General features: G+C 34.2%; 3 protein-coding genes across 3 annotated transcripts in view; all 3 read right to left on the reverse strand.

The window, feature by feature from the left end:
* Positions 1 to 547, reverse strand: part of LOC107647393 (cation/H(+) antiporter 15-like) — a 3,764-nt gene extending 3,217 nt beyond the window's left edge. The window contains exon 1 of the mRNA XM_016351470.2: positions 304 to 547. Coding sequence (XP_016206956.1) covers positions 304 to 498 — 195 coding nt within the window. The 5' untranslated portion in view covers positions 499 to 547. The remainder of the gene's footprint in view (positions 1 to 303) is intronic.
* Positions 3,760 to 6,163, reverse strand: LOC107647394. The gene is made up of 5 exons (XM_016351472.1): positions 5,908 to 6,163; positions 5,692 to 5,800; positions 4,323 to 5,583; positions 4,001 to 4,119; positions 3,760 to 3,916 (listed from the first exon to the last, which is right to left on the reverse strand). Exons 1-5 carry the CDS (start codon positions 6,161 to 6,163, stop codon positions 3,760 to 3,762), a joined length of 1,902 nt encoding a protein of 633 aa, XP_016206958.1.
* On the reverse strand, positions 17,372 to 24,851 carry LOC107605001 (probable metal-nicotianamine transporter YSL6). The gene is made up of 7 exons (XM_016306733.2): positions 24,204 to 24,851; positions 22,412 to 22,584; positions 21,723 to 21,820; positions 21,419 to 21,556; positions 20,337 to 20,526; positions 19,942 to 20,074; positions 17,372 to 18,678 (listed from the first exon to the last, which is right to left on the reverse strand). The coding sequence occupies exons 1-7, from the start codon at positions 24,550 to 24,552 to the stop codon at positions 17,744 to 17,746; spliced, it is 2,016 nt and encodes a 671-aa protein (XP_016162219.1). The 5' UTR covers positions 24,553 to 24,851; the 3' UTR covers positions 17,372 to 17,743.

The raw sequence follows: 25,493 nt of genomic DNA on the forward strand, positions 1-25,493 counted from the left end.
GTAATTAACAAGTTTAAAATAATTATACAAAAAAAATAATTTTTTAAATTATATATTTTATACATAAATATATTATTTTATTATATATTTGATTCAATTCAAGTTAAACTTCGGTTGAATCTTTAAACATTTGAACATTTAATTCTATTGGTTTGATAATCGGTTTGGCTTTGAGAACCTTGATTTTAGGATGTGAAAACTAAATTGTCAATTTTTGTTTTATCTGGAATTAACTTATTACGTTGGGAAAAAGAAAATAGAAATGAAGAAGAAAGATGCATGGAGATATAGATAGATACTTACAAAGACGTATGTAATAAGGCGAGATTGATGGAAGGGTTTGAATAGAAGGAAGAAAAGGCAGGCTACGAAGACAGTGTAGGCAACTTGAAAGGCCAGAGTAGGAAGCTCAGAGTCTATGATATTACCCGTTTGCCATATTCTATTAGCTTCAGTCACAGAAACTGGATAACATGCAAGGGGAAGAACGTCTCCCATATATACTTTTCTTCTTCAAATATTCTTCAATTTGATCAATTTTTGTTGACCAAGTTGAACTCAATGTTATGCACCATCAAAAATATATTCTTCTATTTAAAGGAACACGGATTTTCCCAAGTTAGTAATTATTGTTGACTCTTGGTCCGTCTTTTTATCTGAATCGGTTTTTTGGTTTTATGACTTTTATCAATAACACACCGCGTAGTAACCTACTAACTTTTATGGTTGCACACGCCACATATTATTAATTTATTGTCACAAAATAGTTAAGAGAAAGAGAATAGGTGGTAATAAAACCAATTGTTCTGAGTTTGGAGTTTTAGAAAATGAATTCTTGTTTAGAATAGTGAATCTTACTTAACTTGTATTACAAGTCTAGTTTGTGCACAAACTAATTAACTGAATTGAAGTAGCGGAATAACTAATTTTCTAGACTCTTAACAAAATTTGTGATGACATTCTAACGGAATAAGTCGTAATAATTGATAATTAACTTACCTCTTCTGCGTGCTAATGGTATCATTTAACTAATTTTTCATACGAATCATCTATTCTCTATCAAAAAACATCATTTAAATCAAAAGTTGCAAATAAAGTTTTTGTTTTACTTTTTTTTATTTTATAATTTTTTAGTATTCTTACTTATACATTTTTACTTGGAAAAGAAAGATAACTTTAATTTCATAAACCAAAGACAATGGTCTCCACATGAATATGAAACAAGAATGTCACCACTCTCATCGCACGTCTCCCATGCTATGCTATCTTTTGTATAGTTTGGTAATTCACTACAACAATTCCTTAAGATAGCGACGGTTTTTTTGCGGCGGTTATGTAATGCGCTGCGGAAAGACAAATTGTGGCACATATAACGGCGGTTAAAGGTTGGGGCCGCAATCAGGCTGACATTTAGCGGCGGTTTTATTCACAAGTTACTTGTAAACTATATATGTTAACTCATGTGAACAAATTTATCAATAAGATTTTCTTGATGACGTTATTAGCATTTAAAAACTGTATTCAATCATGGATGTAAAAGAAGAAAATACAATCAAACTCTAATATTTATGAAGTTAAAACAAAGTTCTAGAGAGCATGAATCAAAGTTACTCCTCTTTGAAGTTATACCTTACTAAACCTAAATCAAGAATAAACACGTACAACTGCGACCCAAATCATTAAACTAAGGAAATTAGCGTAACTGTTATATTAAAAGATCAAAATTTCTCTCCAACATCGTATTGACCCGGCGAAAAATACTCTGTTATGAATCTATGGGCTTCACGTTTCAGAGGATCTGATATTTCATCTCCATACCATGGCATTTTATTCAGATCAAAGCACCTTTTCTTAACATGTATATCATCTTGTTTATCTTGTTGGTCTTCTAAAGTTTCTTCCTCTTCATCCGGAACCTTATTCAGATCAAACTGCATGGATCTATCGATTGCGACAGAGGATACATCATCTAAAATGTCTTCTGAATCAGACTCTTTTCCGTCTAGACTGTCAGGAACTATTTCTCCGGAATATTCAGGTAAGACTGAAAATATCAACATGCACATAATAGAATGAGTATACATAGAAGAAATTGAGAACTCTGGAGTCATTAAATACTGACTTAGAAAAAAAACCAAACTACAAGATGCTAAGATAATTTTAAAACTAAACGCAATATATTCGACAATTACCATCACCCTTGTTAGTAGTTTGGGCAATTTTCTTAAACAGAAGCTCTATAGCAATTGTTGTGCTTGCAGAGGATGACGAAAAGTCCTCATTTTTCATCGATCATGTTCCACCGTCATGTTATGTTCACTATTGTTTTCAAAACGTAACACTACTGAAATTATATTGCTTAGTACATAGCAATATTATGAAAAATGCAACCCTAAGAAAAACAACTGTAGAAGGTTTATATATTTAACGTAAACTAACTTTTTCGTATTAAAATCGTTGAAAGAACCAAAAAGTCTACTTTTATTCATCTAAATTCACAATAACATAAATATTTAACTGCAAAAAAAAACTACACAAGTATAAAGTAACCAAAGAAAACAACGTACAACGCTGAGATTATTTAACTTAATTTATGACAGAAATATCATTTTTAAATTACATTAAAATGCATCATACAATGCATTACGCGACATCATCGAAATTCTCAGAGGCATTTTCTATGAGGTCTTCTATATCTTCCTCCCTTATCAACAGTAAATCTCCAATGTCACCTTCCGCTGACATGTTCAACCCTGGCTGTGGAGAAAAACCAACTTCAGCTTCTTCATTCTCTTCTCCCATGTCATACAAATCCCTTGGTTTCACATGAACCACAACACTCCATTCTTTAGCTACTTCATCATCCACATAGTATACAAGCTGAGCCTCTGATGCCAATATGTACGGTTCATCTTCTTCACGATTACCAGTGTATATTGGACGAGAGAAATTAACGCTGGTAAGCCCTAAATGGTCTTGTTTGATGCCTCTACTGGTAGTGGTATCAGCCCAAATACATTTGAACAATACCACTGTGAAGGAACAGCTATAATTTAATTCAATTATGTCTACAATTTTTCCGTAATACGAAACACCACCAACAACCACTCTATTATCACGCATGCTTGCATAACTTCTTGTATTAGATGATACATATACTCCACTGTTTTGTGTTTTCATCTCGTTTTCCTTTCAGATAGTTCTAAACTTGTACTCGTTAACATTGTACGCCCCAAAACATCTGGCCTGAATTATGGGACCGCACGCAAGCAACTGCAGGTCTTTCGATTGAAGCGTACTTTCCATAAGAACCTGGAACCACATAACATTCATGCTTTATATTAAAATCGGTTTTCATTTAGTACTAACTCCAGGCTAAAAAAACATTGGTCAGGTTAATATTTTGTCAACCTTATGCTTAAACCAGTGAGGAAATTCTGCATGGACGACACTATCTATCTTAGCTTGCGACCTTGTCTGATGACGCAAGCTTCGCTTTGTGTTTTCCCTAAATGTACTTTATTGGAGAGAAGAAAATTAGTCTAACTAGTCACTGGGAGAAAAGAGTTATATTGGTGTTTTAGAAATACATGCGTATACTCACTCAAGGAACGGAACCACGGCATCGCAGTTGACTAGCACATGACGATGAGCTTGATGTTTTTCCATTGGACTAAGTTCAAAATGCGATACAGCCCCTAATGCCTTTCCAATAGCTGGGAACATACTTTCCCCTGAATTATGACGAACGTCAATGGGCTAATCATCAACTTGCCCTGGTCGGTTGATTCTAGTCTCAATATTATCCAAATACCTAGAACAGAAAGTCAGGATTTGCTCAGATAAATAGCCTTCTGCAATTGAGCCTTCCGGTTGTGCCCTATTACGAACATATTGCTTCAGATGTCCTAAATACCTTTTATATAAATACAATGAAACGCTTAGTATATACATAATTAATTGAACTAAATGTACTAAAAGGATTTATCAAATAGCTAACCTTTCTATTGGATACATCCACCTATAATGTACTGGTCCACCAAGAGTAACTTCATCAACGAGATGCACGGTGAGGTGAACCATGACGGTGAAGAAGGATGGAGGAAAAATCATTTCCATCTGACACAAGGTTTGCACAACATGATTCTGAAGCTCAGCAAGCTGCATAGGGTTTATGGCTTTCCCACAAAGTTCTCAGAAAAATGACGACAAATTTGCAATCACATTGGACACCGGACTCGGAAGTGCATTCTTCACTAAAATTGGGAGTAATTGTTCCATCAGAATATGACAGTCATGACTTTTCAACCCAGATAACTTGCGTTGCGCAAATCAACACAACGAGCAACATTGCTAGAGTAACCATCTGGAAAAAACACATTCTGCAAAGTCTTCAGGAATACATCTCTCTGTGAATTCAACATCGCAAATATTGCAGAAGGATATTTACCACCTTCTCCCGGCCATAATTCAGGCCTTATACCCATGCATTGTAAATCTCTGCGAGCTTTAACATTGTCTTTAGATTTGCCGCTATCGTTTAAGATAGTGAAGACTACATTGTCACACACGTTTTTTTCTATATGCATCACATCGAGGTTATGACGTAACATCTGATCCTCCCAGTACGGGAGGTCAAAGAAAACACTCTTCTTCTTACAATGCAAGTCATCTTCATCCACATCCTGGCCATTGCATCTTTTTTTGGATGTCACACTTGAACTCTTCCCAAATGAAACGTGCACATTTGACTGTTGACTCAATACATCTGTTCTGGATAACTTCTTTGGCGGATCTCTACCTTCGACCTGCCCCTCAAATCTATTCTGGTCTAGTATGTATTTGTGTCCCTGATTTAAAAAGCGTCGATGGCCCATGAAATACCATTTTTGACTGTCTTTCAGCCGATGTGGCTTAGCATCCAAGTTACACGTAGGACAGGTTAACCCACTGTGCGTATTCCAGCCAGATAGGTTTCCCAATCCTGGAAAGTCGCTGATAGTCCACATCAGTGCCGCACACATCTTGAAAGTGTTTCCCTCTTTGGCATCATAGGTTTCAACGCCATCCCATAATTGCTTCAACTCATCTATCAAAGGCTGCAAATAAATATCTATGTCGTTACCTTGCATTTTTGGCCCAGGAATAAGCGTGGATAGGATGAAAGATGTCTGCTTCATGCAAAGCCATGGTGGTAGATTATACGGAATAAGAATCACAGGCCAGATGGAGTACTTTGTGCTCATATTCCCAAAGGGATTAAATCCATCTCTCGCCAAGGCTAGGCGAACATTGCGCGGATCCGCCGAAAAATTAGTATACTTTGCGTCAAACTTTTTCCATGCTTCAGCGTCCCTTGGATGCCTAAGGAAACCATCGTTATTAGACGCCTGTGAATGCCATAACATATCACTCGATGTCTTGCTGCACATGAATAACCGCTGCAGTCGTGGTATGAGGGGAAAGTAACGAAGGGTTTTGGCTGCTATAGGTTTTCCATTTCTCTTCACTGGTACGTTGAGCCTAAGAATAGAGCCCTTTTTAGTCTTCTGCTTCCATCTTGAACACCCACATTTCTTGCACCTAGTCAGGTTCGCATCATCACCTCAGTACAGCATACAATCATTTGGACAAGCATCTATCTTGGCGTATTCAATACCCAGCTTTCTTATTGTCTTCCTGGCTTCATACACTGTATTCGGAAGTTTTGCTTGTTCGAATGCGTCCCGCAGTAAGTCAAGAATCATTGTCATTGCCTTGTCACTCACACCGCACATACACTTGATATGATAAAGCTTCACTAAAAACGATAATTTGGAGTACTTTGAGCATCCGGGATATAACTCCTGTTCTCCATCTGACAGTAGATCGTTAAAATCCCGCGCCGCGTGACTTGGACCTTCATACAAGCTCGGTAACACGTCTTCATCATCTTCTGCATGTTCGATTGTGTGATATCCTCACTCTCATGTTGTATGGTGAAATTGAAGGCCTCATTGACCATTTGGTGCATTTGATTCACTTGGGATATCATATTGTCATCTACTCGTCCCAATCTAGGACTCTCTTCAACCGGATTCTCACCATGACGCACCCAAATAGTATATCCAGGGGAAAATGGTCGTAACAACAAATGGTCGTATGCATCCTCTCTTGTTTGCATAAGTTGAAACCTGCATTTAGGACATGGACACTTTATCATGCCATCAGAGGATGCATTCGCAAACGCAAAGTCTAAAAAATGATTCAGTCCTTGCCTATATTCCACACTACTCCGTGATTTTGAAATCCAGGTTTTATCAATATCTAGTTTAGTATCAAAATAAAGCGAACTAATTAATAGTGACGTAAGAAAAGATGAGAAAACAAAAAGGTAAAATTTTGCATCCATCAGAATTATGACGATATAGTTTTAGCAAGCAACTTAGTTTTAGCGAATTTCAGTTGATATGAGATTTAAAATGGTTTGCAAAATATAAAAAAATGTGTTTCCTTCGCTTACTGTCATACGGAAAATTATGGCGAATAATAGTCTCCTAAAATAGGACCACATATAGTCTTATTAGTATTTTTTATGGTTTTGGCATTGTTATTATTTAAAGTTTGTCTATGTACTTAAAGTGCACAGTGTGTAACTAATGTCGTTCGTATAATGTTAATGGCTAAAAAACTTTTATGTCTAATAACTTTATATTCAATATTTTAAAATATCTCTAGTTTTATTATTCTATTAAAATTTTTTATTTTTAAGTTTATCATTCTTTTTTTTTACCATTATTTATCTACATATTTATCATTGGCTCATCCCCACTCTTATATTAACTTGTTCTCTCTTCTTCTCGTTCAACATTCTCTACAATAGCAATTAGTTATCACCATGTATTAATTCATAATTATTACAATGAAAAATGAATACTACTTTAAAAATAAAGTATAAAAAAAGGGGTCTTGTTACACTTGTGTGCATGATCTGTACTCCTATAAATATAATGAACGAGTAAACTTTACTTTTTCTATTGTCAGTTTTTTTTATTATTTTGTTCATATGAATTTTATTTAGTTTTTATTGTATTCTTTTTGTTTATATGATATATGTTATTGGTTTTATGAATTTTTTACTATTTTAATCTCCGTATGATTATTTTTTCTATTCTTTGATGTACTCTATCTTTGTTTTATATCAATTTTTTTATTTTTTATTTTGACTTTGTAAATTTTGTTATTGTAATTATTATATACTACGTTTTTTATAAAAAATTTGTATAACATAAACTATGATCCTATAAAAAACGAAAAATAAATAAAAAAAATTTATTATAGGTAACAGTAGAATCATAAATAATGAAAATTTATAGTCCAAAATAAGTCTAAATTAAAGAGTACGGATAATACTAAAAAAATACTAAAATATTTTTTTGTTTAACATTATAAAATTTAGAGACCACTCTTTCATAATTTTTTAATGTATTTATGTATTTATATAATAAATATTTTTTATTTTGTACTTGTGAGGTTCTGTTTTTGTATGTATATAAAAAAATAATTAAAATTGATATCTCTAATAGTAATTTTTCATCTAGCGTTAATTTTGATTAGTATAATCCAAACAATATTTATTAATCTATAATCAATTTTGAAGTAAATATTGTCAAACATAAATCATGTTAACCCAAAGTTACTTTTCATCAAAATAAATTTTATAAAATCAATTTTATGCAAATTGACATTTGTAAACTGAAATCCAAACACATACTAAATCCTTTTATATATTGTGATAGAATTGGTTTCAACAAAAAAATGATCGAAGACAATATTTATTAAATTTTTATAACTTGCAAAAATTATTACACCATATAATAATTAATCCCATAATTTTAATCAGCTATATAATACTATTAATATTTAAATATCCTTATAATATAGTAATGTTATAGGTTGTCTAGACCAACCCAACTTGGTTTATTCACTTTTTCTTTATAGCATTAAAAGACACGCTTTTTGCAAATTGCTATGTTGGACACTGAAAAACAACTACAAGTACGAAATACACATATTCACAAAAATGGCCCAAATTTGGGGATAAAAAGAAAATATGCATATCTAAATCTTTTGCCCAAATATATTAGCATAGCCAGGGCCACTACTTCACACCCCTTACCGTCAATACAGTTGTTGCCTTCGCCCTTTTACTATGGAAGGGTTGGTCTTCCTTTGAGAATATTGTGAAACAATTCCTAAAACTATGTTTAACCTGACCCTAGAGGAGGAAAATAGTGTTGATAGGGGTGGATAAAACGCCTTGTTGTAGCACTCTCAATTCAAAAATCAGGTTAATTACTAATTCAGTACTTGACGAAAGATTCAATTCCTGGCAAAAAGATTTTTAAAAGATGTTATCGACAAAACAGTTTTTGAATGATTTAAAAATACGATAAAAATAACTCATAAATATTATTTTTTGTAAGTAACAAAAAAATTTCATATCTAAGAAACGGTTTATCTATTAGCTCTATTTTTTTGGTGACAACACTTGAATAAATATTTAGAAGATGCACAAAAAAATTTGGAACAAAATTTTATCTCTAAATTTTTCTTTTTATTTTTTAAAAAAAGTACTCATTCACAATATTTTCTTTTTTAAATTCACTTGACAAAAAATTATCAAATTTTAAGAATGAAAATATTTTATTTTTCTAATAATGATTAAAAATATTTGCATTAAAATTTGAACTCTAAAATCGTTTTGATAGATTATATTTAATATCTAGTTTTTTTTGTCATGTTTTTAAATCTTTCGAGAGCTTATTTGTTATTAGCATCTTTCGAAATTCGTTTTGTGAGCTATGTAAATTTTTGGGTAGTGGTTTGGTAGTTTACTCTTCAAAAATTTAGAATTTGATTTTTGAATTGATATTTTTTCATGAAATCTGAAGGTTCTTGATAGCATAGAAAAAGGGGTCAAATCTATAATATTTTTTTAACTTGATTAATTAATCCTTAAATTAGAAAATGAAACTTTATTTCTGTTCAAACTGCGAGATTGATTATTCAAGAGACAATTTTATTTTGTCTCATAATGAGAGAAAACAGAATTAGAGTAGGAAAGAAGAAAATAACATAGCCATGTATCCTGGTTTAGCTGTCTTGTGCAATGTAACTTACATTCAGTCTCCGCCATAATAGTGGTAGAATTTTCACTATCTTTTTAAGTATTACATACACCAATTCTCAAGGACTCAATCTAATCCTATCAGGGACAAACCAAGCTTCTACCTAAACTTAATTTGGCTAGATTCACTCCTTAGACTCACAACACACTAAGTGCTCACCCAACTTATCAAGGGATACAACTTAGATACAAGACACAAAATAGAAATACAATCAAAAGAGATATGACATAAATCTTAACTTTTCTCTCCGTTACCTCTTTTTGTTTTTTTTCTCTATGACTTTTTCTTAATGCCTCACATATATGCCTTTTTCATTGAAGTGAAACAAAAAAAAAAGATATAACATACAAATAAAATATTCAATGATAAATCATGAAAGAGATGATGTTAATCAGCTCTGAAGATATAGGATGAACCGAATTCAGCTCTCTCATATGTAGCTCTCTATCTTGGCAAAATGTTTCTTTGATGTAGAATCACTGTCCAAAATATTGAGCAATAACCATAGAGAAGTACTCAATGAAACATAGATTCTAGTTATCTCTCTTTGCCCAAAAATGAAGTTAATTTTTTTTTTTGTATGGAGTACAGTTGTCAAGGCTAAGGTTTGCTGAACTGAGTCAACACAATGAATCTTGAGCCAGCTTAAAACTTGTCCTTCTTTCTATAAATTCAGACCAGAAAATCAGGGCTTGAGAAATAAAGTTAAGCAGCGCAGAAGATAGATGGGCAGCAGTGGCTTCATTGGTAACAGATCCTCAACGGGTTTGATAAATCAAAACCATTAATATTGTGCTTTGGCCCCAAGCATCAATATTAGCCATTAATTCACAGCAGAAGAAAGTAAACTCCATTTTTCTTTTGTTACCTGAAATGTATAGGCAGAAAGAAGGTGGATTCAATAAGTAATTAACTTGCTTGTTAATGAAAACTTTTTACTTTTTACTTCTGATTATGCTTGACTTGAACAAATTGATTTTGGCTCCATTTTGATTTGACATAGCCTCCAAGATTTTGATTTTCTCCAATCCTTTCTTTTTTTATGTTAGATTGAAAAAGTGAACCCTTCTTTTCTTTTTTGTGATTTACCCGCCTCAAAGCTCCACCAGCAACAAGATTCTTTTCCTTTCACGAAGGCAATGGGCTAGACTTTGAGTTTGGTCTAAGTGGCTCAGATTCAGAGACTTGGTTCTATTGTTTAGGCTGCACAAATAATTTTGGGCCTGCTATATGGATCAAACACAAATTGAACTTTCAACCCATCCAAATATAATGTTTGACATTTTTATTTATTTTATTGTTTACTAAACTCAACAATCTACCTTTAAAGACAAACTTCATTCAAAATAGAAATAAAGGGAATGAAATACTAGATTTAGATTAGAGACTTTTCTTTGATGATACCATTTCAAATGTTGATCTACTCTCCCTTTCTTTCACAAGAGATAATCTCCTTTAATATAAGCTTCTCCACAAACAACACATATGTTATACTGATATGCAAAATTTTAGCAATACATATAAGAGAATATCATTAAACATGAACAAATTAATCAGCAAAATATATCATCTGTCTATCAATCCATCCTATTCATGACTACACTACTTTTCCTTTTGTCATCAAGAGAGAAAAAGGGTAACCAGTTCAAACCTGCAAAAGACATATTAGATGCCAAAGACAACATAAGCAAATAAGTTGCATACATTTAGTTAAGAATTATAGTTACCCAAAAAATAAGAAAAACAGTAGCTAAAACCAAATTGTCTCATAAAACTAAGTTCAACAGAATTTTATCATTTTTAACATGAGACATCTCTAGGAATCAGAGCCTTCATTCTCAGTATCCAGTGCCTCTTTTTGATCAGTAGCCATTGTGTCATCTTCATGAATGATGTCCACATACTTCAAGAGCACTGCAACTCTATCTCTTGATTTGCACAATACATTTTTCATTGTGAACAACTTGCTTTCTCTCTTGTTGGCTCAAAGAGATGAGATGATTGGACAAGTTAATGAATTTCAGTGTAACATCCTTTATAACACCATATAGAAGAGATTTGTGTCCAGTGGAGACTGATGTTTCAGTGGTGGATTGAGGAGGAATGTCATCAAGCTCTTCTTTTTCTACATCAATAACCACTCTTTCAGATCTGATTAGTCCTTTCTTTTGTTGTTTCACTGCATTACCCCTTTTTAGGTAAGAGTTTCTATTTTTAAGTGAATCATTGGACAGGTTAACACCAACAAATTCAAAGAAACAAGTTAAACATATATAATAAAAAAGTGATAAATTCTAATCACTTTTTATGCAGTCATACATATGCCTCATGATGTACCACTATTTCGTGGTACATTTTATGCTTAATTGAGTGGATTTTTATCCACTAAACTCACACTTATTCATATAATTTGCATGTTTTACATTTTTCTTCCTAATTTTGTGCTCTGATTGAAAACATGCTTCTTTGGCCTTAAAATTGCTAATTATTAATCATCTCTTATTACCATTCGATGTCGTGATATGTGTGTTAAGTATTTTCAGGGTTTATAGGGCAGGAATGACTTAGAGAATGGAAAAGAAGCATGCAAAAGTGGAAGGAATACAAGAAATTAAAGGAATTGCTAAGCTGTCAAGTCTGACCTCTTCGTACTTAACTGACCATAACTTGAGCTACAGAGGTCCAAATGAGACAGTTCTAGTGGCGTTGGAAAGCTAACATTCGGGCTTCGAAATAATATATAATTTGCCATAGTTGCCCTGGCGTTTAGGGACGCGCACGTGTGCATCATGCGCACGCATGCATCTACGAAAATTCAGCGTATCAGAATTTGCCCCCAGCAATTTCTGGGCTATTTTTGACCCAATTCTCAACCCAGAAAACACAGATTAGAGGCTGCAGAGTGGAGGAATGAGGGAACACTTCTCATTATTCACAATTTAGGTTTTAGATGTAGTTTTCTAGAGAGAGAGGCTCTCTCCTCTCTCTAGGTTTTAGGATTCTTAGTTTTATGCTGTTGAGTTGGATATTGAAAAGAGTTACTACCTTCGTTGAAGTCTTTATCATTCTAGTTTGTTTCCTATTCCTTTACTATTTCTTATTCCCCATTTACTTTGTTTAGAGTTATATGGATACCTTCGATTTTGGAATTAATTAATGCAAAGATACTTTTCTATTTAATTTCATTATTTCTTGATTATTTTCAACTGAGTCCAATTATCATGTCTTCTTTCTACTCCCTTTACATGTATGCGAGAATGTCATCTATGTCAATGGAGTAGGCTTCCAACTTGGCTTTGAAGTTGATTAGTATTTAATAGGAGACCCTTGAGTTGGAAGACTCAAGAGTTAAATTGTAATTGGAAGTTGTTGGCTGACTCTCTAGTCTCTGACTCTAATCCTTCCCAAGGGAGAGGATTAGGACTTGTGAATAGAAGTTGGCTCTCTACTTGACTTTTCTTTATTCGGTAAGGGTTAACTAAGTAGAAACAACAACCTATTACTATTAATCTTGGGAAATCCAACAAGGATAGAACTTCCAACTAATCTTTTCCCAGCCAAAACTTTTTATTTTAATTATATAAATTCTCTTGTTAATTTTCATTGCTTTAATTCACAATCATTTATTTTTCTGTTCTCCAACTCTTATAATTTCTCAGAAAACTCATAACCAATAACAAGAACACTTCCCTGCAATTCCTTGAGAGACAACCCGAGGTTTGAATACTTCGGTTATTATTTTTATTGGGTTTGCTTTAGTGACAAATAAGTTTTTGTATGAAAGGATTCTTTGTTGGTTTAGAAACTATACTAGCAACGAAGATTTATTTGTAAATTCTTTACAGACAGAAATTCGTTCGTCAAACGTGTGCCTTATTATTGGTTATTGTAAATATTTGCTTTTTGCTTGTTTGTTAGTCTTTGTTAGTTTTAGGACTTAGTTGCTTATTTTTATTAGTTTTTATTTTTATTTGCTACTATGAATTCTCACCCCTTCGGCTATGAGTTTAGTTCAAATTATGTTGCAGGGAATGGACGCTATAATGAGAACATGCATCGAGGTCGGAACAATCAAAGATGGGAGGAGCCACAAGGATTTGATCAACCCTTTCGGCAACAACCTCTTCCAATGTGCCATGGGCAACAACCATTCTACGATGCATCCCAAGACAATGGTTATGGTGGACCTTTTCGTGACAACCTACCTCCACCAAATCATTATGGTCAAGAGCCATTCCAGGGTGCGTACCAAGACGATGGATATGGTGGATTCCCTTGTAGTTACCAACAAGCCCCACCATATGCTTATGAACCACCATACTCACAGGCCCCTTTCTACCATTCACCTCCATACGATCCTAACCCATATCCACCATACCAATCACCATACAAACCATATGAGCCATACCCAGAACCACCACCTCAATATTCACCACCTCCATACCCTTACCAAGAAGAACCACCTTCCTATTATGAACCTTTTTTTCAAAATAATGAACCCTCCTATCCACCCCAACCTCCACTGGATGACAACACCCTTAATGTTATTCGCCAAAGGCAAATAGAGCTTCAAACCATAATTATCTCTGCTTTCACTGGTCTAACCTCTACTATCCAAGCTTTTATATCCCGTGTAGATGCATCAATCCAAGAGCAACATGATCCCAATTATGCTATTGACACGGAACAAGAGAGAAGGGATCGGCTTAGGGACTTAATGGATCGGGTTCATGCACCCATACTTCAACAGAAGCACGAGGAGGCCCAAAATGTGAAAGTAGAGACCCTTGAAGATGAAGAAGTAGCTGAAGAATTGGTGAGGGAAGACATCAATGAGGAGTTTGATTTTGTATTAGAGCAAGTGGAGAAAGCCAAAATTATAGAAGAAGAGGAAGTGGTTGAAGACTTAGGAGATGCGGAACCTCCATGGGAAAGTCAAGTCATAGAGCCTCCTTCCGAGACGTTTGAAATTGATGTTGAGGAGGGTGTACAACCTCCAAGGCATATCATGGTTGAAGACTTTGAAGGGGATGATCAAGAGATGGATTCAATCATTGATGAATTCTTATCTACAATTGAATCCTCTCTCATTGGACTTGACATGGAGATTAAAGCAGAAAAGGCACAACCTCCCATACCCTTGGTAAGCAATGAAGAAGAGATTGAATTGGAAGAAAGCTACCAAGAAGAAGAGGTTGAAATTGAAGAAGCTTGCAAAGAGGTGGACGTTGTCATGGAAGAGCACAAGGGAATGGAGCTTGTAATCACCTTGCCAAGGTTGTTGGAGACCTCTCCCCCAAAGCCATTACCATCCAATACAACATTTAAGTGGGTAAAATTCATATCCCTTAGCTTTCTCATTCCACTTGAATTTGGTTTGCTTGGGACGGATGGCCAACTCAGAGCTCTTTGTGATTTTAAGAGTAAAAGGGAGATGGTTAGTGGTTGGCATCACAATCCTAGGATCGTTATGGTTGGATGTTCAAGGTCTAAGTGCAATGGTTGGTATAAGTTTCAATTGCATGGGTCTAGGAGGTTGTTTGGATGTCTCAGTGAGAATTCCGATTGCTCACCACCCAAGTGGAAAAATGATGATTAACAAGAAGACGGGTGCAAAAGCAAGGTTTGGGACCCCGGAATTCATTCGTGGTACATTTTATGCTTAATTGAGTGGATTTTTATCCACTAAACTCACACTTATTCATATAATTTGCATGTTTTACATTTTCCTTCCTAATTTTGTGCTCTGATTGAAAACATGCTTCTTTGGCCTTAAAATTGCTAATTATTAATCCTCTCTTATTACCATTCGATGCCGTGATATGTGTGTTAAGTATTTTCAGGGTTTATAGGGTAGGAATGGCTTAGAGAATAGAAAGGAAGCATGCAAAAGTGGAAGGAATACAAGAAATTGAATGAATTGCTAAACTGTCAAGCCTGACCTCTTTGTACTTAACTGACCATAACTTGAGCTACAAAAGTTCAAATGAGGTGGTTTCAGTTGCGTTGGAAAGCTAACATCCGGGACTTCAAAATGATATATAATTTGCTATAGTTACTCTGGTGTTTAGGGACGCGCAAGTGTGCATCACGTGCACACGTGCATCTGCGAAAATTCAGCGTATCAGAATTCGCCCGGTGATTTCTGGGCTGTTTTTGACCTAGTTTTCGACCCAGAAAACACAGATTAGAGGCTGTAGAGTGGAGGAATGAGGGAACACTTCTCATTATTCACAATTTAAGTTTTAGATGTAGTTTTCTAGAGAGAGAGGCTCTCTCCTCTCTCTAGGTTTTAGGATTCCTAGTTTTATGCTGTTGAGTTGGATATTGAAAAGAGTTACTACCTCCGTTGAAATCTTTATCATTCTAGTTTGTTTCCTATTCCTTTACTCTTTCTTATTCCCCATTTACTTTGTTTAGAGTTATATGGATACCTTCGATTTTGGAATTAATTAATGCAAAGATACTTTTCTATTTAATTTCATTATTTCTTGATTATTTTCAATTGAGTCTAATTATCATGTCTTCTTTCTACTCCCTTTACATGTATGCGAGAATGTCATCCATGTCAATGGAGTAGGCTTCCAACTTGGCTTTGGAGTTGATTAATATTTAATAGAAGACCCTTGAGTTGGAAGACTCAAGAGTTAAATTGTAACTGGAAGTTGTTTGTTGACTCTCTAGTCTCTGACTCTAATCCTTCCCAAGGAAGAGGATTAGAACTTGTGAATAGAAGTTGGCTCCCTACTTAACTTTCCTTTATTCGTTAAGGGTTAAGTAAGTAGAAACAACAACCTATTACTATTAATCTTGGGAAATCCAATAAGGATAGAACTTCCAACTAATCTTTTCCTAGCCAAGGCTTTTTATTTTAATTATATAAATTCTCTTGTTAATTTTCATTGCTTTAATTTACAGTCATTTATTTTTCTGTTCTCCAACTCTTAAAATTTCTTAGAAAACTCATAACCAATAACAAGAACACTTCCCTGCAATTCCTTGAGAGACGACCCGAGGTTTGAATACTTCGGTTATTATTTTTATTGGGTTTGCTTTAGTGACAAACAAGTTTATGTATGAAAGGATTCTTTGTTGGTTTAGAAACTATACTAACAACGAAGATTTATTTGTGAATTCTTTACCGATAGAAATCGTTCGTCACCTCATCATCAAATAAGCAAAGAAAATTTTAATTTTCATAATAATAGCATACAACACCAGTGTGTCACAAAATGAAACCCTCTAATAGGAACTGCTTTGAGGAAGGAATATATGATTTATAATTCGATGGAGTTGTGCACGAACAGAACCAAGAGCTTTATGGGTTGGAGTGAGACCATCAATGAGAGAGATGTTTTTATAGACATAAGTTAGGGCATCTTAGCACCAAAGACCTAAGTTTTCATCCCATTTTTTCGAAGTATATGCGTTAACACCAATATCAAAATACCTTAGGGTTTTACTGATAGTTTTACTGTTCAAATTTAATTCAGTCCTTTTAACATAAGAGTGAATGTTTTCGTTGTGAGAACTCCTGATAGCATAGAATTCACAGACAAAATCAGGGTAAACAGGTTTTTTTATTTTAAATAGATAATTCCAGTCCAGAAAAACAAGGTTTTTCACATAGTCAAATCTTTTCTTTTCCAAAGTAGAAAGATCAACGAGATAAGAAGGGTACAAAGAACGATGTATAGCAACTGCCCTATGAAACTCAAAGTTCATAGCAAATGAAAAATGAAGAGGATTGTAATGTAAGTGAGGTGGGTTTATTACAAAATAAGATTTGTAAGCAAAAAAATTATTATCAAAAGATTCTTTGACAGAAAAGATTATTAAAATAAAATTTTTTCTTAACTTCCAAAATTAATAAACTCCTTCTATCATTTTTTTTATCTTTTTCTCTTTTTTCTCTCATTCTCTATTTTTTCTTCCTTTTTGTTCTACAGAAAAAAATTAACAAAATAAAAACCCTGATCATCCTAGTCGATAGAGACTTTTGTCCCTTATAACTTCTTTATAAATGTAGTCTAATGCTATAAATTTTTTGTATCATAATCTATAATATCAGAATCGACGTAATTTTAAAAGATTTATATTCCTGTAATAATATTATGGATAAAAACACTAGTATTACTTAATTATTCTACTAATAATTAATGAATATAAAATAATATAAAAAATAATTAAAAAATACAAAATAAAATAATTTTGAACTGATTTTCTTGTCTTCCAATAATGAAACTAGTTTTAATTTAACATCTTGAATTCCTTTCTTCCTTTTCTTGTTTCCCAAGATAACAATCACACAATTTCCTACATACATAGACAGTCATGCAATGATGAGATACTAGACAGAGGAGATGAAATAGACACTCCGAGTGATCGTACATTCCAATATTTACAAATACCCAAGGACGATAAACAACATTTCAAAGATCCAAGAGCCTATTAGCTTGTGTTTAACCGCATCCAAATCAAATGCTGGACCACGTCAGACAGGATTCTCGGCGTGTTTCCTCGAACGGTGTGCTGCGGAAAAACATTCATTCTCTTATAGAAAGCTGCTTAATTTAGCTGCTCGCAGAAGGCCCGAAATACATGCATATGGGTGGGTCGACTCGCATAATAGAGAGAACTGCAGAAGGAATAGTCCATATCCCATCGCCGCATATCAAACCAGACGCAACTGCTCCGGCATAGTCCTCGGCATCCCTTCTATTCAACTTCTCCCACACAAACAATATCACAGTTCCGATGAACATATCCACCGCAAAGTAAGCGCCAATGTAGAAAGGAACTGCCATGGCCATTGGGATGGGGATATACTGCGAGTACTTCTTGGGAACCAAATCCCTTAGAAGATTGATAACTATTGCCGCAGCAAAGAAACCGCCACACATGGCCAAGCAATGCTTTGGAAGCTCCGAGAATCCCTCGACACCTAGTATGGCCATTTCCCTGAAGATAACTGCATATGGTGCTTTGTAAGGGCCGTCAGGTGACCCGATATCAAAGGCTGTCCAGAACATCCAGAATGTGAGGGGAGCAATTATACATCCCATGCCTGTTCCTATCAACTGACTCACAAACATGGATTTTGCCGACGAAAGGGTGAGGTAGCCTGTCTTGAAATCTTGCATGAGATCGGCGGCAGTGGCAACAATAGACATCATCACGGCACTCGATGCTACTCCTGCTATTACCCCGCCATTTTGGCCGACTGCAGCCGCAACAATGAAAAGACCGATCTTCCCATAGGTGGATGCCAGACTCCAGTCAGTGAGCCCGCAGCCGTAAGAGTTGCAAAATGCAAGGGCTGGGGCAAGGATGTAAGAGCATAGAACCAAGTACCATTTTAGAGGAGGGAAGATAATTGGTATTGTTCCAATGGATATTGCAGCCAATCCCACGTAACCAGACAGCGCAAACCAGGTAGGAATCCTGTCCTTCAAAAATACTTCCTCTCTCTTCTTTTCTTCTAATTGCAACCGGGAACTCTCATCATCTGACAAAATGCATATGAAAACAGTTTACTCCACAGAGTAACCATTTGAACTCAAATCACGGAATTATATCAAGTAAGCAACACATGCCGATATGTTATACTAGTAATCAGACGCCACACCAATCTATATAACAAAAGATCCTAATCTCATGCATCCAAAGAGGAAAATAAAAACTATGACATCCCAAATTAGCTCCTAACAATTTTTATATCGGACAAATTAGTCACCAAAACAAAAAAAAAAAACAAATTAGTCCTTACTTTTTAGAGTATTAAACAAATTAATCCATTATTGTAAAAAGCGACAAATTAGTCCTTAGTTTTACTCAAACATAGTATAGTTGAGAGAATAAATTGTCTAAAATCTTAAAACGATAAGTGATATGTTATGTACTTAAGGAAAGTGAGAAACCAACACTTTAAAAGCTAGCTATTAATGGGAAAGAACCACTCTCTTTAATACAACATCAAACATCTTATACTACCCTCTGGACTCACGCACCCCTATAATCTCCAAGTCCCTAACAATACACCGCCCTTAGAGAACCAACGTCCACGGCGGCTTTACTCTATCAACACTTACCCAGCAGTAGCCCACTTGCTACTGGCTATCGGTATTCACCTAATCCAACCTATAGGTAGACTTTTCCATGACGCCGACAACCAAGGCTCTGATACTATTGTTAAGTATCTAAGGAAGGTGGAAACCACATCTTAAAAGCTAGCTGTTAAGGAGAAAAAACCACTATTTTTAAATATAACATCAAACATCTCATACTATCTGATGTAGAACTTTAAGCACTCCATAATACCCAAGTCTCTAACAGATTAGTTTGTCCATTTATTTTGTTACACACTAATTTTTCTAAAATTTTAAAAGATCAAAGACCAGTTTGTCAAACCCTTTTGTTGGGGACTAACTCATCTAATAAAAAAAAATTAGGAACCAATTTGGGGTTTCACTCTAACTATTAATACTAAAGGACAAATGACATAATGTATTCCCTTGCACCTTCAAATGTCTAACTCTGCAAGCTGACAATCAGACGTGATTTTAAGTTGAAATTAACTGCATTCAATTTGTTTATTTTCCACAATCTAACCTAATTTTTATTTATGCAGAGACAAACAGTCAATCAGCCATGTAGTTCAAGAACTAAGGGACTGTGATGCAAATATTTTATAGGCATAATGGAATGAACGCGTGCAAGAACCTCTTTACTTGTTAAAACAATTTTTTAGAAAATACTTTGTTGTACTCACCAAGAACCTCTGTGACAGTTGGAAGGCTGGTCTCTTTGGAGCTTGCCTTGTACATCTCCCTAACAGTTATCAGTATAATTTTTACAAGATTGTAAATACCGTCCCCTAGAATAAGAGCAATAGATATGAAAACCTGCACAAAAGATTAAAAGAATATTTAATGCAAAATTTAGAAGTATTTAGAAAATCCTGCATGAGAATATTTAATGAAATAATTTGTTTAAGCTGACAAAATACCTTTTCTTTAAGAAAAAAAAATCGAGAATAAATAGTTTTTAATGAATTATTTGTTAAAAGAAATATTATTCAACATAAAGTACTTTTATTCAAAACCAATCCAAAATTCCAGACCTACTCTTACACAGTATTCTGCAAGGATATTTGCTTTGCCTTACCTTGTATCCATATAGACCTTTAAAATCATTGCTACCGAGGTCAGCTGGATACCAGTCCCCAGCATGCTGGGAGACAAAAGGCCAAAGAATACCCCATGATATAATAGCTCCAAGAAGAACTGAACAGTTGACTATGTGAGGACAGATAAGACCACATCCAACGTAGGTTGTACTGAAATCAAAGTAGAATCTGCATGAAAAGGATTCAACATAAGTATTTGAACAATTCGCCGACTCCACCTATTGGGATAACGTGTTATTCTTGTATAAGTATTTGAACAGTTACTTTATTCTTAGAACCTTCCACATTCATTCCAGAGTATATTCATATCATTTACCAATTATGTATATAAATATTTCACCTACTACCTACTACAAAACTTGGACCTGGTAATAATGATGAATATCTTGATAAGTGATCAAGAGGGGCAATTAAGAACTAGGAATCACCACAAAGGAAAGTTAAAGCAGATGTTTCAGAATAGTTAAAAGAAAATGCAGGTTTATTAAGTGTCATGGAGCATCTTATTCAAAAGTCCTTAAACCGTTAGATAGAGACACATGAATTGTTTTATATCCTAACAGATCCCCTCACTGACCTGTCGTTACACACTCATCCAACACTCATCCGACATGCGTGTCTTACGAGTTTAACTGTGTCTTAATAGAAAATAGTAAAGGAAAAAAAAATTTCAGACGCTCTTAGACATGCCTAAATACAATAAAAGTGTCAGTGCATCCAACATTATTCTTGTCATATATTCTTAAATTTCGTTTAGAAATAGTATGTATTATTAATTATTAATACAAAAAAAATCTAAAATGTTTTATATAATTAAAAAAAACATTAAAAATATTAAACAAANNNNCATGTCATGTCACCTGTCAGAGTCCGTGCGTCATAAACAGCAAGAGAATCATCATGAGAAAATTTATTTTGGTGGCCTATTTTATAGTGTCAAAAAAATATGATAGAATCATAATAATAATAAAAATGCAGATCTAACTGCCTATATGCAAGAGGGGAAGATAAAGTGCATTTAGAAACGTGAGAAAGGAAGACAAAATCACGAGAGCTTTACGTGTTTTTAAATAATGTCAAACCAAAGCTAGGGAAGTTGTCAAATCCACACGAATCTCCAATACCACTGAAGAACCACTTAAAGCAACTCCAGAAGAAACTTAGGCCCAAATATTTTCCCAGTTTCCGAACTTGATTCCTGTAAGGATTATCATAAACAATAAACCGATAAACATAGAAAGGAAGAAAATATTGACAAAAATAACTGACAGATAAAGAGTTTAAATAGTTTTAAGGAGCTCCTGCAAGGCATAAAATATGATAAGCTTCTGAATGGTCAAATTAGCATAACTTATAATGCATACCCTGCAAGTTCAGCCCCCGTCTTTGTATGGAAACTGTTAATTAACATTGCTGTTGCAGTTCCACTGGGGTATGTAAGCTTATAATCCAAGACCATAACCTGAAATTGCAGTTCACAGACCCATGTTGCATTAGCAAAAAATTAAATAGACAAAGAAACAGGAAGTTTGACCTTTAAGTATGCATAAAATTCATAACCAAAGTTTGTACCATATCAGGTTATATTCTTTTATTATATTTTCATCATACATTGTATATATTATGATAAGATAATCATGATGCCAATTTTGTGTGGTTGCGTTCTTTTGTTATTGTTTTATGTTTTTCAAATAAAAAGCTATTTAAAAAGTGAAAAGCTCAAAAACATAATCATTAGTTCTCCAATTCAACTTATTAGTTTCAGTTCATCAAGAAAAACATATATGTTATGTGATACTAAATTAAGAAAGCACAACCAGTGTGAGAATAGTTTAAATTTAACAAGATACAAGTTAACCCATAAAACATGGTACCAAACTAAATGGGGAAAAAGTCTTCAATATATTAGTTCAATCAATGCTAATATTTTCCTGTAGCATCCTCTTTAAAAGAAGCTTCCTTTTGATAAAGGAAAAAGAAAAGAAAAACAACAACAACAAAATAAATGTAATTCAGGAAAGTCCAATGTAATAATAGTGATAATATAGATTACCTTACGAAGTGGTACCAAACTAAAAAGTCCAAGAAAGCTGACAACAAACATGAAACCTATCATCCAACCCAAGCCTGGGTTTATAATGTCTTCGGCTCTGTTACCAGGATAGTCACGGCCTATAAGCTCATATGTTCTTTCATCCATAGCTATCAAGGATGAACCAAATCCCCCTGTTGACATTATGACCATTAGCACATGGAATTTTATGGCGAAAAAAAATAGAAGTGACTCCTGTATGTTAAGCTCAAAAGGTTTCAAACAGACTAACAGAGGACAACTATAACCAAATAGAACAAAGGCATAACCCAAGAAGAACAATAACCAGAGAACTGCCCTTCCCAGTGAACCTAGTTCATTTTTACTCTTTTGCATGAAATTTTTATTTTATAGCACTCATTTATTTATCCTGTCAATTAATTTGATTCATTTATAAAAATCACAGCTCATCATCTGGATTCCAGGGAGCAAAGATAACAGTGAACCTGTATAGGTCATATTCATTTTATCCTTTATTGTCATTTTGCCATAACATTTTATGAGTTTTGGGGTAGCTAGCTTTTCACAAAGTTCCTAGTATAATTGGGATTTAGTTCTTTTGATTCAAATTCAATTCCATAATGAACCCTTACTCCTTAGTACGCTAGTTCTAGCCAAAATTACAGCATTCATAGTAGTGTATTTTTGTCTTAAATAAGCTCAACGAGGTTTTTTTTGTTCCCCTCAAAAAAAAACAAAAAAAAACAAAAAAAAAAACTTATCATAAAAAATAGAATCTTAAACTGAAAAAAGAAAAAAAAAACAACCTTTTCCCAAGGAATGTAAGAGCATCTCCAATGGAGTGTTTTTAGATTATCCCTTTGATACTTTGAAAAAGTGAATTGATTTAGAATTGAAATTTGCATTGGAATTGATTGATGAAATGAAGCCGGTGTCACCATAGAGATACTGTATCACCTTGATAGAGAATCAATAAAATTTTGCAACTCGTATAATTATGTTGATGAAATAATTAAAAATAATATAAAATTCTAATTGAATTAAGACTAAGTATTGGAAGTACAAATTTCACTTTTAATTTTAAATCACTATTTATAATATGTAGTTCCATAAACATTTATGTGTCATCTTGTAGGAGCCAAAATGAAATTGAAATTAAAACTAGCATTGAAGATCCTCTGAAGATTCAAGGACATTGACTTGTGACGGAAACGTACACGAGAAGATAAATAAAAAAAGTGAAAATCCAACATCAACAACAATCACATCCACAAGAATATACCTAAGGAAAAAGAAAAATCCATAACCTAAAAACCAAAGCAAACCAAGCACCCTTTGACTCCAAACAAGAGGGGAAACAACGTAAATGGCTGAAAAGCTCTAATTGGTCAAGTGGTTGTCCCCTTCATAGTGGTTTTGAACTGAGCCACAGTATATTCAGAGAGGCCGTCATAATTCCTCCATTAATCAAATTCGTAGTAATAGTCTAAGACCGTGATTAAAAAATAGGTAAAATTATCATATTCGGTGTTGACACCCACTTTATTAGTTCATAATTTTGACATGGAATTGGACCCACTTTACTCTTTTCTTCTTTTTTTTTTTTTTCATTTTGAATCTTCTTGAATGTCTCTAACAACTTCTAGATCTAGATGTTCAAACAATATCACCAATAAAGCCACTAGAATTGGTATAGTGATGAGGAATTTGAATAGTAGACATGAAATTTTATGTCGAAATCTTGGACCGAAAGTATCGAGAGAGTGGAAGACAAGAGAGAGGGGTTAGTTACCGCTGAAAGCAAGGCCATAGCAAGCAACAACACAGGTCTGAATGACAGTGTTCTCTTGCCTTGTGAATGGTTTAGTGAAGATCCCTAATTGATTCAAGAAACTGGTCCATGACTTGACGAAGAAGAACCCTAACAATCCCGCAGAGACGTTGAGGGAAGGGATAACACCAACGGTGAGATTGAGCTTGTGTGTGATGATGCAGAACAGGCAACCAAGAACCGCACTCACCACCAGCCCTCTGATCGTGATCTGCTCTTTCCACTCTGGAACGTGCTCCGATACCGACGGTGAATTCTTCTCCACAACCAGCGGCTCCGTAATGTCCATTGATGAAGTCTCAGTTCCCATAATGATGAAAATAACGACCAAAGACGAAAACAAGTGACGCTTTTTCTTTTATCTTCTTTTGTTGGGTGAATCAGAATAAAAAGGATGTTATGTTTGTTATGGATTTGCGGGATTGACCCGGAAGAGGCGAATGATTGGGTTATGGGTTATGGGTTATGGGTTATGGGTTATCGGATTGGGGAATGGAAGGGGATCTTTGACGGAGAAAGGTTGGGGATGGAGGAATTTGGATTCTATCTTTTCCCAATTTGGTACGGTGCTTTCAAGGATTGACAGGAAGGGCAACTGGACAAGCAACTTGGTTAGTTGGTTAAGATATATGGATTTTTTTTCTTTAAATTAAAATACATATAATATATAATATTTATTGAAATATGTAATAATAGATCATTTCCCATTTTAAATATGCCTACACATTTTTAATACATAGGCAAAGAAATCTTAAAAAATATCAGAGCTAAATACCTTATACCTTACGTATCGAGCATTATTTAGATGTAAATTCAATCAAATAGATTTAACATCAATAAAATTTATTTTCATTAAAAGCGCGTGATTATACGTGTGGGGCTTTATATTATTATCGTTGTTTTTTTTTTGCATTTTTTTTCTCTACATTTTTTTTGCATTCCTTCTTCTTCGCGTGTTTTCTCCTCATCGTCATTCTTTTGTTACTATCATTTCTTTTCCTCCTCCTCTCTTTAGTGATTTTACAGCATTATGAGTTTCTTCTTTGTTTGATTTTTTTTCTTAGTTTTATTCCTCTCAAGAGAGTGAAACAAGAAGAATTATCACAAAATGAAATAAGAAGATGAAGAAGCAGTAGAAGATGGGGAGAAAGAATTTTAAATTATGCAAAACAACGAGACCAAATACACATTAATTCACTCAGAAATGAACCAAAATTACATCTAGAATGAACCAAAAATTAAATTTCGAAT

The sequence above is a fragment of the Arachis ipaensis genome, chromosome B06 (genome assembly GCF_000816755.2).
Source record: "Arachis ipaensis cultivar K30076 chromosome B06, Araip1.1, whole genome shotgun sequence".
NCBI lineage: Eukaryota > Viridiplantae > Streptophyta > Magnoliopsida > Fabales > Fabaceae > Arachis > Arachis ipaensis.